At 39.0% G+C, this 15,685-nt stretch overlaps 1 protein-coding gene across 1 annotated transcript in view; it reads right to left on the bottom strand.

Annotated features, from left to right (window-relative positions):
* The window catches only part of THADA (THADA armadillo repeat containing), a gene marked incomplete at its 3' end in the record, with an annotated part of 166,742 nt that overhangs the window by 116,086 nt on the left and 34,971 nt on the right, over positions 1-15,685 (bottom strand). The window contains exon 25 of the mRNA XM_081998208.1: positions 15,140-15,231. Coding sequence (XP_081854334.1) covers positions 15,140-15,231 — 92 coding nt within the window. The remainder of the gene's footprint in view (positions 1-15,139; positions 15,232-15,685) is intronic.

The following is a 15,685-nucleotide window of genomic DNA, read 5'->3' as shown; positions in this document are numbered from 1 at the left end:
AACATTTGCAGTAAATATGTTCATATTTGAGCATAGCATAGTTGAGATTTAGAGACAACGAATCTTCTGAGGGCAGCAAGGGTCTCTGGTGCCCTTTGTTAACATAAATATTGCTAAAATCTCAGGTCAGCTGACAAATGCACGGTCAGATCTGTGATGGGGAAAAATAAGAGTATTGTTCTGAAAAAGGTAAAATAGAACTGGAATGTGAAAAAATCCAATATGGACAGACGCATTTAGAGAGATCAAGACCAAGAATGTAGTTTTCATGAAATGACCTAAGTCCTCTTTTAACCGTCTCCTGTAAATCTACTCTTGCTGTATCAACCCTTACATTGGAATCGTTAACCATAACATGTCAGATGATCCTTCATGTTAAAGAGCAGTAATGCAGAAACAGAATCCAGTTTACTCCTTGCACTGCAAGGACAATTGCTGCTGAAATCATTTGAAAACCAGGACTGAATTTGGCAAAATGACAGATTTAGAAAGATATTAAAAAGTAGATGATCTTTATACATATTTGCTTCTTTTGCCTTCATTAAACTATGCAAAAAAAAACCCCACAGTGCAGCTTAACTAGATTAACTTAAGTAGACTAGTTTTTAATTGCCTATTTTGACATTCATGTTCTTTCCTTGACACTTATCACTTGTTCAGTAGTTAGGACCTGTCTCAAAATATACGAAGTTTATTTCAGAATACTTCAGAAGCATAAACTTAAAATAAATGGAAAACATTTTCTTCAACTATACCAAAAAAAAGGAAAAAAAGTATAACATGGTTTTATACTGAGGTTATGGTAAAGACCAAAGCTAATTCTGATATTTTTTAAGCATTAAATGAATTTTTTTCTCCTTAAACAGCACTAAAGAATATGACAGCTGGATTTCATGACAGGACAACTAACAGTAATAAAGATACAGAAAACAGAAGTTGTCCCAACTGAAGGGGAAACAGAACTCAAAGAATTTACCAGGTTCAACTGGATTTTAGAACATAGCAAGACAGCATAATATTATACAACTAGGGAAGCTAATATCACAGAATCACAGAATCACTAGGTTGGAAAGGACCTTTAAGATCATCAAGTCCAACCATTAATCCAGCGCCACCATGTTCCCTAAACCATGTCCTGAAGCACCACATCCACACGTTTTTTGAACACTTCCAGGGATGGCGACTCCACCACCTCCCTGGGCAGCCTGTTCCAATGCTTGACCACCCTCTCAGGGAAGAAATTTTTCCTAATATCCAATCTAAAACTCCCCTGGCACAACTTGAGGCCATTTCCTCTCGTCCTATCACTAGTTACTTGGGAGAAGAGACCAACACCCTCGTCGTCACAACCCCCTTGCAGGTAGTTGTAGAGAGCGATAAGGTCTCCTCTCAGCTTCCTCTTCTCCAGACTAAACAACCCCAGTTCCCTCAGCCGCTCCTCATAAGACTTGTGCTCCAGACCCCTCACCAGCTTCGTTGCCCTTCTCTGGACACGCTCCAGCACCTCAACATCCTTCTTGTAGTGAGGGGCCCAAAACTGAACACAGGATTCAAGGTGCGGCCTCACATTTTAAATTATTCAAAAGTTCTGGTAGGGAGCATGATCCAGAAAACTACCAACCTTTATTCTAGCCTCAAGAGTATACAGAAATTTAGGGAAAAATAAACTTGAAAAACAAACAGTTACAGATAAGGGAATAAAATAAAATGGAATGAAGTGCAATGTGAAAAACTGTTAGAAACTAGGTTGTGCTAGCCTATCCCATACCTTATCCAAGAATGGTAAAAGTATTTCTAGACAAAGGAAATAAAACAGTTCTAGTCACACAAGTCTCCTGGATGTTATCTCAACAAAAGAAATGTTTGAAATCTGCAAATTTTTTACTCCAAATTTGCTTCAAAGTAAAAAGTAGAGCAGCTCCAGCTTGGAGCCCTCCAGTTCTCATGTGCCACAGCTAAAAAACCCATAGGCTTTCCGTGAGACACAGAAAACAGCAGGAAGCAAACAACATCCTGCAATGTAGTCTAAGGAAACATCTACACAAGGTCCATGGTGAAACTACAGTTTTGGCTTAACAGAATAAACTCTAGTATAATCTCTATGAGTGACAGTAAAATACCTGACATCCTGGAATTAGGGTATGCTATTAGATAAAATGGGTTAGAGCAGGAACAGGACTTTAAAAAGGCCCAAAAAGAACATGTTTCAAGTCAGTTACTGGTGGACCTAATCTATTGTTGGGACCAATATTACTATTAGTTTAAGTGAAGACCACAGTAAAAGAGTTAGAAGTGTGCCAATGAAAATCCATTGATGAAACAAAAGTTATGAGGCATTGTCTGTAGAGAGGGAAGACTAAAACACTATGAAACAGAACTGGATGTCTTGAGGACTCGAATACTAGAAGGACATGAAATTAACAGCAGATAAAATGACTGCATACATGAGGACTAATTAAAAAAACATGTTACAACATAGGAGCTCATCAGCTAGAAATAGCAAAAGGATCCAAGTGTATTACTTGGTACCTTGGATCCCTCCATCAAGAGGACAAAGACAAAAGGCAAATGTGATTCTGTAACACATCATCCATGATACAGTCAGTACGTACAAGGAAGTATTAATGTCACTCTCCAACAATCAGGTAAGGACATAAGCTGGAATAAATCACAGCTAACTTCCAGCTAAGAGAGACGCTTAAAAAAAGCTGTTCACATGACCAAGGGAATAGAAAGCAAATTTGCTGAGAAGATATTCAAAAACCTCAACTCATTTTGTCTGGAAAAATTAACACAGACAGGACATATGACTGGCATCCACAAATACCTCAAGGGAAGCATCAGGAGTGAAAATAATTATTTAAAATAAAACACAATGCTGGCATAAGAACAAATGAGTATTAAATGGCCATGAATAAATATACATTGCAAGTTCAAGTTTCTAATGATCAAAGCAGCAAAATTCTTGAGAAGTTCTGCTTGGGAAGGTGGCATTCAGGGAGTCTTCCTGCAGAAATAGTGGGGAAAAAGCAAATTGTTTTTAAGATGTGACTTGATCAGTTTATGAGAAGAACAGCATAGCAAGCTTGTTTATGAGAACAGAGTCAATGTACCAGCAGGACCCTTACTGCCATGTGGTCCTGTGATTTTGTGGCATGCTGCTCCGCATGGAAATTCTAACCCTTTCTTAAACACATGCAGTTCAACTGGTACTGAACTGCTGCTGATTCAAGTCTCACCTTTGATGTCATCAATCAGACGAAGACTGTATGCAAGCAGATTCCAAATGCACGCTGGATGAGTATGGAAAAATTTCTAAAACTTCCTTTCAGAAGTTCCAGGCATTCAGTGATCACCCTTAAAAACGTGCTTGTATTTCACTCACTCCTTTTTAAACAAAATTGAAGTCTGCAGTGTGTTTCTGAAAGGATGAAAGGTGGCTCACACCTCCTTAAAAAACAAAAAGTGCCGTAAGAGTTGCAGGTTTCACTTGACTTGAGAATAGAGGAGCAGAATCTTAAATTTGTCCTAAGATGACCCTATTAAGGTCAGCTCAAGAAGGTAATCTGCAAATTCCAGGGCAAGCACCATAACTGGAGTTTGGGAAGAGTGTACACGCTACTGAAACACTCCAAACTTGACAGGTTTCTGAGTTTCACATCCATAAAGGAGTAACTGAAAGAGAAACTAACCTAAAGAAATTTGTCCATAAATGCACAGAGAATCCAAGAATCTGGTGAGCATTCAAACAGATGAAACTCAAACAGATTTGTGACAACTGATAAAACAATCCTCGTAATTTTAAAATCATTCTTGGAATCTGTTCTTTCTTATTTCTTAGGGAAAGCAGTCAAACTTAATCAAAGCAGAAGACTTTAAAATGGACTAGAAAATGCTGTACTCATCAAACAGGTTCAGCTTTACTCAGCTTTCTCATCTGGAAGCTGAGAGAGTACAGCTTGGATAAACAAAGAATTTGGGCTGGACCACCAGGTCCAAAGGGTATCAGTGGTTCAGCGTTTCATTGTTGGCTGGTAACCAGTGGAATACTCCCCAGGTCAATTCGGGGGCTACTACATCCCTCAACATTTTTATCAACAACTTGGTTAATGAGATAGAAAGCACCCTCTGCAGATCTGGGAACAACACTGAATTAGGGTGTGTAAATGCAACACCAAACAGCAGAAGTTCAGTCTAGACAGACCTTGAGAAATTGAGGCTTGGACCAACAGAAATCTCATGCAGTTCAACAAGAAGAAACACAAAATATTGCACCTGGGCTGAATAACTGAGCATCAGCACAGGCTGAAAATCAACTGGCTCACTAACAGCCCCACAGGAAAGAACCCATGGGTTAGAGTGGATGCCAAGCTCAGTATGAGACAATGGCATGTCCTCACTGCAAATAGGACAAACAACATACTGGACTGTGTTCATCAGGATGAATGGGGCAGCAGATCAAGGGAAGCTACTACCCTCCTCTACTTGGCACAGTGAGGCTGTACATGACATCCTCCCTCCGGTTTTGGGTTGCCAAGTTCAGAAGAGATTAGAAGAAACAGGAGAGGGTCCAGCAAACAGCTGCTCAGATGGGCAGGGCCTAGCATACATGCCCTATGAGAAGAAGCTGGAGGAGTCAGGTTTGCTCTATTTGACATAGAGGAGGTCCAGGGAAAATCCAACAACAGTCTACAACCACTTGAAGGCATCACAGATTAGAGAGCTAAACTTCTTGCAGTAACTGCAGATGGTATAGAAAGGACCAATGGTCACAAATCATAGCTTGGGAATTTTAAATTGGGCAACAGGAAAAAAGGGGGATGAAGCACTGGAACACTGAGAGTGGTTGTGAAATCTCCATCTTTGAAGGTTTTTAACTCATCCAAAGCCACTGCTGACCTGATCTAGTGTTGCTAACAATCATGCTTTGAATGGGAAATCAAGGAAACAGGATCAAGAGATCCCTTTACAGTTTCTATGATTCCACTTAGCTACTTCCCACTCCAGCACCATGGTTTTAACCTTGTCTTCCTAACAGACCAGTGTTTCTCTTGACTTCCTGTATTTGTTGGCCGTCACTAGCTGCTGCAATTACAGTAAAAAATAGCTCCTAAGAACATAAAAAATCTTGAGATTTACCTGTTTTTTATTAAGTTAGTAACTTCGCCTTCAGTTCAGCAAAGTATTATTTTTGCCACAACATACACTAGTATTTAAAATACTAAGCTTGATGTGAAATAAAAATAGCTACATAAATTTTTTTTAATTCAGAAATAGGCAGTGCCTCTGGATGACAACCAGAGAATCAACACCGTTCTTACTAAGAGACAGAGACAACATCAACATGCAAGTTCCTTTAGAAATAAAGATTATATATAAATTTTAAGAGTACGCTTCAAATAATTTGGGTTTAAAAGAACATACCTAAGAGTTAAATTCCTGAAATCACATCCTCTCTCAGGACTCATGACAAGCTGCTTTCCAGCAAGTATTTCACATGCGTAAGAGAATTTTAGCGCTCCCATAGACGGATGAGACAAAATGGCCATGTAATTTTGGGGGGAGGCTTGAAAAGCCACAACAAAGCCTGGAAAAAACAATTGTAAAAAATCTGGTGCAATACAACAGCTAATAAGCCCAAGAGCAAGGATATAAAAGATTATTGCATACTTGTTTTTCTAGACCTAACGTGATACAGGACGCCTCTTCAGTGACAAGAAGGGACAACTTTTCTATAATCACATAAAGTTAGTTACAAAACACAATTCAGATTTCATTTTTACCCCACGTGAAAGTAAAAACACTATGAAGGGGAAAGAAGAATCATTATAAAGATGTGAAACTTGCACCTTCAATAAAGATGTGGTGACTGTGCACCTTCAATAAATCTAGCATGTGTTTTGTTAGGAATTAGAAAATACTTAAATCCCAGAACAGTAAGCAAAATAGTTTAAGTTCACTGACTTGAAAAAACATTCTTTTATGCTACACAGCCCTAAAATAAATACTTAAAAGGAACTAAGACTATGCTACTATATCTTGGTTTTCATTTTCCTTCAGATAGAAGTGCTAGAATAAACATTCTTACCAGTTTACATTGCTGTGTTTTTATGAGGTTAATAACTGAACTGTCAATCAAGGCCTGTATAAATACAGTAGTTAAATACCTTCTGCTTTAGAAGCACTTTTATTTACAAGAGACCTAGCCAAGATTTCTAAAGGACTGCATGGTCTGGTTTGCTTTGATCTCTTTTAAGTACAAGTTTCTTTATACCTCTTGTTTTGCTATTTATTATACCCTTTGTGTAATCAGGTACGGAAAGAGCACCTGCGTAGAACAAACACTTCAGGAAAAGTGTGACTGAGAGGAAAAATTATGCAACATACAGTTCACTAAAATAACTTGTGTAGTCCTTTTCCAAAAGCACTTTTATTGCTATGCTATCAAGAGAAGTAAGCGTACAATGGGCTCAGAATAAAAATTTGGGAACATCACTTAAATCAAACATCACAGGTACAACCTGGTACCTGTATCAACATATTAATCACCACTCAACTTTGATATACATACACAAACATGTCTGTACATATGCATGTATATAAAACTACATATAAAACAGTTTAACTTAAAAAATATTTTACATATATAATTATTTTTAACAGAGTTTTTTTACAAAGTTGAACTGTGTATATGCACGTGTATGTACATACACATGTATACACACATATAAATAAAATTAAGAGATATGTATATATTTCTATGAAGTCTCCAAGAACTCTGTTCAACCACTGCCTATATAACCACTATCTTTAAACTCTTGTCACAAATTTAGCATTGTGAATTTTACCTGCAAACAACCCACACACTTTCTTTCTGCCTGGGAGTATTTTGTGAAGAGTAACTGCTTTTTATTTAGTACACATCCCTTATTCATTAACTTCACCATACATTATGCATGTAACAAAATAGAATAATTATATCAATTCATATAAATGAAAACTTTTATCATTACAGCAGAAACTAAATTATCCACTCATGTGATTAGGTTTACAATAATTTTTGTTTCACTGAATACATTTTACTCACTTGGTAGAAACAAACATTAACATTATGCCCCTAATTTGTTCAAAACAAATGAATGGACTGAAGTCACCTCAGGCCAGCATGTATATTTTTAGGATGTTTCACTTTGGGTAAACTTTCACCCAGGTCAGTTTACCATGTTCATCTTCCTATTTTCTAGCTCTGACTTAAGACAGCATGTTCACAGAATCACACATGTTATGAAGATCCTCCCCATTCAAGAGAGCAGAGAGACACATTTGCACACGAGTGCTTTAAGTGTGTTTAGGTCCCAAAGGTTTGACTAGGATTTATGTGGGTTAATGTTTTTATGACTCTATATATACAAAATAAAGCCCTGAAGTAAAAATGGTTCTGTAGATTTTAGGCATTTCAGATAGAAATACACACTGCATTCCTAAAATCAGCAGAAACGACAGAGAATGATAGAGAGCATCCTGAACCTCAAGAACAGTCCATATTTTCTGCTACAAGGGATTTTAGATTGTTTTACAAGTCTAATCTAAAACTAACAGAATAACTGAAGTAGTAATGCAGAGGGAAACAGATTTCTTTAGGAGCTTGTTTTCAATTTGTGTCTGTTTCTGCACCAAACTTTCATAAATTTTACCTTCAATTTACAAGTTAATAGCACCTTATCATCATTATTGCTATTATAAAGGCACTTAGAAATAGGAAGTCTGTTCAAAATTATGTTTAAACAAGCATAATGTTATTGAACTATTAATCAGTAAAAGCTGTAGCGGTTATCTGAGTCAGCCTGAACTTTTGCATGTTTTCTTGAGACAGTTCTGAGATTAAGTCTTCTAAATCTGTCAAAGTCAATTAAAAAAAAAGAGCCAGAGCATTAAAAACAAAAAAAAGTTGAGCAAAATAAATGTGGCCTATTTTCGGCAGACAGAAGGGGGAGGATTTTCTCTGTAACAAAAACAACCCCTTCACAAGACAACATGCCGCACCAAATCCTTAATAACTACTTTGCAAGCATTCACTGGAACAGCGAAGGTGGCACAGAGGAAACAGGCTGCAAAACATGGCACAGAAGGAGCTAAAGGACCAGGGGCTTTTAAATGGCTCAGTCATCTCATGAAACCTCACTGTCACTGACCCAGTATTTCAACTGGAAAACTGCAACAGACCAAGGTTGCCAGAAAAAATCCATCAGGGAATCACTAACGAGATCCAAGATAAAGCAATCCCAACCCTTCCCTCCGCAGCATGCGGTCCAAGAGGCACGGAGCTCAGAGGCCAGTTCTGTGAATCAAGCTGTATGTGCGTTTCTCTGCTGGAGACGGCACAAGAGGCTCAGCACGCCGCTGCCTCACCGCTGCCCTTCCGGCAGACCCATCACTGCGGTCAGCAGCCTCTCACGCGTAGCTGTACCCGTGCTGGCGCACAGGACTTCGGCCAGTGGTGTGTCTCCAAGTCAGCACTGAGCATTTTATGGGCTAGAGTCAATCTGAGTATCACCTCTAGTGAAACCCTCCTAAGGGCTATCCAATTTTATGACACTGATGTGCCATTACAGCTTGACCACATTAGTGCCACCAAAGTTTCTTTCAGCTTATCCCAAAATAGCACTGGCCACTCGTCTGTGGGCAACGCAGACCCACGTCAGAAGTCCTGTCAGAGCCCAGTATGATGCACTGCAAATGCCTAATAAAGTTGCTGTTAAGACTGACAAAACATCACTGATGTAAGACAGACTTTTCAGCTGTTAAGTTAGAAATACTGGAAGTGTTAGCCTGCCAATGTGGAATTTTCAACAGGAATCACGTACTTACAATATTTTATGTACTTTAAGCTACAATTGTAGAGTGGCTTAGTGAAAAGGAAAATAACACCAGATTCATTTAATTTAGGGATAACATTATGAAAAGAGAGGTTTGCATTAGACCATTCAATTTGCAGTGTTTTCCTCCAACCTTTCACACTGTAAAATGCAATTATTTATGGTCTTAAAAACCTTAGTATTCCTACAAAACCTTAATGTTAAAGTACATGTCAATTTAGGAGAAAAAAATCAACTTAGTGTTTTTAAAAGTTACTTTGGTTTTACTCAGTGACCTTCAAGTGTGCAAGCAACCACTTACTGAGAAGTGCTAAACACTCAACTTGCAACAAAAACAAAGCAAGCAGAGCTCAGTCGTGCATGTTGACTGCCTCACAGCCAATAGTGCATCTTCAAAATCTGTTCCTATCTACATAGTTTTAATTTTATTATAAAGGTTTCTCCTTTCCAAGTGCTTGAAGTTATTGACAGTCATCAACATTTATTGACAGCTATCAATGTAAATAAAGACTTAAAGTACTATGTAGATGGCAATTAAAATTGTTCCTTTCTTTTCAAATATATCTAAACCAACATTGAGAACATGGCAGCAGTCAATTTCCTAACAGCATGAATATTTACTCCACAGAAAATGTGTATTGACAGCTAAGTATTTTTTTGCATATGCATTTTCCCTTTACTAAAGGGAAGTCTAAATACACAGGAGCTTCCACCCTCCCAAAATGCAATGTAAACATATATACACCAGTTACTTCATGTAAAAATCACCAGGTTACAACGTACCATTTCAGCCATGCTTAAAAAACCACTTCTTTAAACAAAGAGGTCAAGCTTTTCCTTCCTGGAACCTCCTCCACCAAGGCAAGAAGCTAAGGGAATTCTCCCCACCACTCCATCCTTTCTTTTATCCCCAGCCTCTCTACCTGAGGCCTTTGGTTATTCTTTCTGAGGACTGTGCAACATTTATATTCCAACTCAAAACATTCTATTTTCAGATAAGCCAGGACAATCCTTTTTTATTACTCTAAAAACTAAAGTTTGTCCTAAGTCAAATGGCAAATTGCCTCAAAGGCAATACCTGATCATGCTCATCCTTTAAAAAAAGGATAAAAGCCAGAAATAACAGGTATTTGATGAGAAGAGTCTTGTCTAGTAACAAAGCAATAGCAGCTTTAATTAGCATTAGACTACAGACCAAAAAGGTCTCTGATACATGTCTCTGTGTGTATAGCACTGGACTACAGATCACTGGTTTGTACTCCAGTATTTTATATATATGCATTTATATAGTGCATATATAGACAATATATAGACACATATATATGTGTGTGTGTGTAAGAATTTAGGTGAAAGTATCACTGTTACTACTGTAACTCATTTGGGTAGAAGAAATTTCTGTATGACAAGAAATTTAATTATCTTTCAAAATTGAATGTAAATTTTTCTGACTTTCATGTATAGATCTGCATTAACTGTCACAATATATATTCCATTTCACTTTTAGAATCTCTTCATTTCCTAATTTTTCATGAGATGAATACTGGAGTCTACAATCAACTAGAGTAAACACTTACTTTAGATGACCTGCAATCTGTAGCAACACTAACAGGAAAAAAAAAAAAAAAATCCGTGAAAAAAACAGAATTAGTAAGCATACACTACATCGCAGCTTCTTGAAAAGTTCCTGGAATCAGCAAATCTACATTGTCAACTGACTGCACGAGAAAACTGGAAACGGCTATTTAATCAAAACACGAGAGGCAAGACTCATCGGCCTACAGAACTCACTGCCGTTCAAAGTCCTCCTTCAATCAAGCGGCATTAAACCAAGGGTAGTACTCAGGTCTTCAGCATGCCCCTCAGAGCGGTGCTTGCAGAGCATCCCGTGGAGGATGTGCCTGGAGACCGGGGCCATGGCAGCCCCCTCTCCAGAGCCGCTGCTGAGGCGGAGGGCAGGCCCCAGCAGCACAGGAGCAAGCGCTGCGTGGCAGCGGGGCTGGGGAACAGGTCGCGGCTGACAGCACGGTAGCTAGGTAAATTAGGATACAGACCTAGCATCCTCCAAGTATGAAGTGACCGGCTAAAGTAACATAAATACCCGTGCTGTGAAGAGCTTGGAGAAGGGGTGGTTATTTTCTCTAAAGCACACTGATGCAGCTATCTAGAGCACGCTTTCTGTAACCAAATATGAACGCGCTAATTGCAAGGACTCCTTTCCAACCCTTCCTCAATACTTTGTATTTATGTGGCTAGAATGTTATTCCAAGCCTTGCCAATTTGAAATACCGTAACATTTAAGAAAATTATATTCCCAAATCAAGTATATACACACACACACTCTTACAGCAGCATTAGAATTTTTGATACAGTTTTTCTCAGAAAGAGAGATCCCAGAGAAAATTTCTTGGTTTCTAACCTTCTTTTCATTAGAAAGAGAAATCTCAACCTGCATAGTTGCATGGACCACTGTAACCAGTCTTCATACAACTTCTCTCTCTTCTACTTGCAAGAGCTGCAGACAGTTGCTATTTATCAAGTATTAATCTTCCAATTCATTATTTCCTTTCCATGCTAAAATTACAAAGATGCGTCAATATTTAATGAAAACAGGATATGACTGTATCTTCTGTAAAGCATGATGTAGAGTAGTCCCTTCAAGTTTCCAGTGAACCCTTAGGACCAAAGTTTGGCATTAGCCCAGAGTTCTGCTCAAGAAATCCCTCTCTGCCCCAGTGCCCCCCTCCCCAGTTCTACCAATACAGCTGTTGAGGCAACACATTGCAGACGACCCACAGCAGAGCCCCACTGACCACTGAACCAGCACAGCCGAGCAGCAGAAGCCATGATGTGTAGTTGGTAATTTCTTCAACCCATATCTCCTCAAACTACAGACCAAGGTTTCAGAGAACAGACATCTTCTAGCATGATCTAATATTGCCTCGTCCTCAGATTGAGACAGGCAGTTCTGGTTGACCTTCCCAATGCCCTTTCAGTGATCACAAAGCCCAGCTCAACATGCTTTCTTGCCTCAGCTCTCCAGCAGGGACAGCCACTGCAGATGTAACTTAAAATGTCTGTCAGCAGAGTTAGGCAGCCCCTTCACACAGCTGGGGGCCCTTTCCCACAGTTGTTCTCTTGCAAACACCCAAAACAACACAGGAATATTTGGATGAAAAAAACCCCCACCAAACACAAAAACAACCCACACCTCCCCAGTAAAAACAAAAACCCAAACCCATCATTCTTTTCTATATGCCTGGGGAAAAAAAAAACAATTAAATCAGGTTACTGATCAGACATAGGTTATAGTTCAGTCATCCAAACCAATGCTTCACAACTGTTCAAGACCATCAAATAATGGACCACCACTGTGTTGTCACTATGTAAACACCCCAGCTGCTCAGCAATTATAATGTACAAAATTAACATAAATAGGGAATGGAACATAACATCATCAGAAAAAGAATAACAACAAGCAGAAAAAAACACAATAGGCCTATAATTTTTGTATAAAGAATGCTATATTTTTAGCAGAGATAAGAGGAAAAAAAGGGAAACGTAACACACAAAGTATGTTAAAGAAACACAGCAGTGGAGTTCAGTTGCCAGTACTGTTCCAGCAAAGCTTTCTTCTGGAAGTCTACACAAACTCTCCACCACCCCAACTGTATCAGTTTCATAGGAACTCCTCTCGAGAAAACAACCAGAAAGTCCATCCTTTATTAAGACGGATGCCCAGAATAGCCCAGCAATAAGGTAACTCCCCACTGCCACAGAAGAGACAGATTGGAAACCTATGCAAGGTCCTAATGGCGGCATCAGACAGTTGGTCTCTGTCCACAGACCGACACACTGAGGAGCACTTAACGCAAACAGAACATCCTGCAGGCAACAAAACAAGCAGCTCAAACCCAGATGACTTTCACACAAGCTCCTGTACATGCAAGTTGCTAAAATGCTAGTGCTTTTGAAGTAAACAGCCAGATTTTAAAGGCGGTGGGAGACGTGGTGGTGGTGGTGGTACTTTGTTTTAATATATGAATTCTGTTCTGGCTAAGTACTGCACAAAACAAGTTTAGAGCTCCTGAAGAGAAGCACCCAAGCAAGGCTGCACCCCAGGGATGTGGCTGCAGGGAGCTGTGCAGCAACGGTGACACCTCGTGGTGCCAAACCACTGAAACACAGATCTCTTCCCAAGCACAACCCACCTTAAACCACCGGTGGGGTTCAGAGGAAGCAGCTTTAGAAACAAAATAGCCAAAGAACTTCTACATCGTTCTCCTTCTAAACCAGTATCTCCTGCAGAGATAGGAGTCAGAAACTTGAAATCAAATCTCTGCCTTTTTTTTCACACCTCCTGTCTCTCACTGACCTGTCTTTAGAAGTGTCTTCCCATTCCCTGCTTCGTGGTATTGACGACTACATGTGGGAAACAGTAGAACAGACCATGTACGATGTTTAATGCAAAACTGCTAAATGAATAGAGGAAGAAAAAGCACCCAGCCCAGCTTTAACATCTTTTGGTCAAAATGACTACAAAGAAATTACTGTAACCAAAAAGCTTCAGAGAAACAAGTTGACAGTGCCAGTTACATAAAAATTAACATTGATTTTAATTAATTCAATTCAACTATGTAAAAGCTTACTTTCCTTCATCCTGGTATCTCCCACACCCAACAGATGCTCAAATGCATTACTGTCGGCAACTTTGCAAACAGAAAACGCAGGTTACACATCTCATCACCCCGCACGTATTTGAGAAGTCAGTTTGCCTTCCCACTGCAGAAGTTAGCATGAAGTTTCTCCCTAGGATACAAGCTTAAAAAAGCTGAGGTACGTATGTCTTTCAGTAAGTGCTCAATATGGAAATTAAAAAAATCCAACGTTAAATGCTGTTACAAAAACAAAGTGAGAAGGCAAGAAATGAGAAACAATTTTTATTGCTGTGCTTGGGTTTCAGGGGTTATGGGAGCGAATTCCAGGCTTGGGCGAGAAGTGATTTGGGTTTCTGGCAAAGCAGGGATAATTTCATGCAGTAGGGGAGATGACATTTCAAATAATTTTGGGGAGAAGAGTTATTTTCTAAGGGAAATCTCCCGCCTGAATTTCTTCCTCATGCTCATACATGCATAACTAATTTTTCAAGTGACACCTGAAATGAATTATTTCAAACAGCTAAAATGGCACCTATCACCTAAAATATGAAAGGCTACTATCATCCCAGGACACTTAGCTTCTCATAATGTGCATGAAAATTATATTAGCTACATAGATCAACACTAAGAAACCACTGTATTATGAATAAAAAGAAGTGTGGAATTTTTGAAGGTAAATCGTAACAATTGCCTGCTTTCAGAAATTGCACACCTTTTCTGTGATGTGAAAATCCATTAGGAATTTCTGAAATGGTTACCATAATATCCATAGTGTGACTCTATGGCCCCACAGACTCACCCAGGAGTAATTTTTAATGAGTTTATTCTGTGTCCAGGGTTATTTTCACATTCCTACTAGAGCAGGAACTTCAGCTACAGAGCAGAGGCCATGGGCATGCTTCATTTGCTGCAGAAGCTAAAGTAAGGAGCTGAAGGCCAAAAAAACCATGGGGGTGCTTTGTGCACTAACTGGAGGGCAGAGAGGAACAGAAATGCTCAGGATGGGGGAGTCTTAGGAGTCAGAGGACAATTAGTTTTATATAAGAATGTGAAATACTAAAGGTTCTGGAGCAGGACTACAGAGTTCAAGGGCAGAATCCCTTGGAAGAAAAGCAGCTTCGCAAGCTGCAATTTTTGGAGCTTGGAGGAAAGAGACATGAAAGAAGAACAGGGTGTTTTAGAGTAAGAAGACTAAAGGGAAAAATCTCAAATTAGTAGGGGTTAGACTACCTCCAGGCCTGCTCTAGAGGTAAGGGAACACACATGTGGCCATTGCTCCATTTCACCCCCGTCTCTTTGCTGTTAAGAGCAATATGGCTAGTTTGTGACCACAAGAGAGACTGAGCATTTAGAAGAGCTGCTGGTACCAAAACCTCTCAGCAACATTCCCCCTTCTGTGAAGTTGCATGTGAGTAAAATTAACTCTCAGTGCTCAATGGCAGATATTTTTGGACCTACCACTTATTTCTTGGCAGCATAGTTTAAGCAAAGATAGATTTTTCTTAACATTGTAATTCAAATATATCCATAAAGCAAGCAACATTTTCAAATTGTTGTTGGCTAAGGTCATGTTTTGCAAACTTACAATTGGTACCAAGTGAAGCTTACCTATTTTTTTTTGAATTCTCATCTTTCCCTCTTTTAACCCCAAAAATTCTTGTAATCAGAGAACTAAAAAGAAGAGTAGATGAATTTCTTACCTAAAAGGAAAAAGAACAGAACATTAACTATGTTTTAAAAATCCTTCTGAAATGTACTAATACTTTTTTAAATGCAGCCACTGATGTACACCTGAAAAGAAGAACAGCTGAGTGAATGTATGCTTTGAATCACTGGAAATCTGGATATATCTGAGTGAAGGACAGAGCATGCCTACTGTGCAGAGGTCAGCACATGGAAACAATTAATTCAGAGCATCCTTCCTCTTAATCAAGATGGTACTAATCGAAAGTTCAGATTTTTTTTTGAGACGTCGATCCAGATGTGGTTCAAAGCATTCATCCTTATGCACAGCAGATCATTAAATGTTCTACCTTAATATGCCATATGCAATACTATCTGTTATTGAAAAGCAAATTAACAGTGAGAATTAATGTAAATGCACTCCTTACAGGCCATGGGTACTGACTCAAAATTTACCAGCCAGATAAGTTT

Source organism: Phaethon aethereus (genome assembly GCF_964289735.1).
Source record: "Phaethon aethereus genome assembly, chromosome: 3".
NCBI classification, from domain to species: domain Eukaryota; kingdom Metazoa; phylum Chordata; class Aves; order Phaethontiformes; family Phaethontidae; genus Phaethon; species Phaethon aethereus.
The sequence above is the reverse complement of the archived record's forward strand: the minus strand, read 5'-3'. Positions and strand labels throughout refer to the sequence as shown.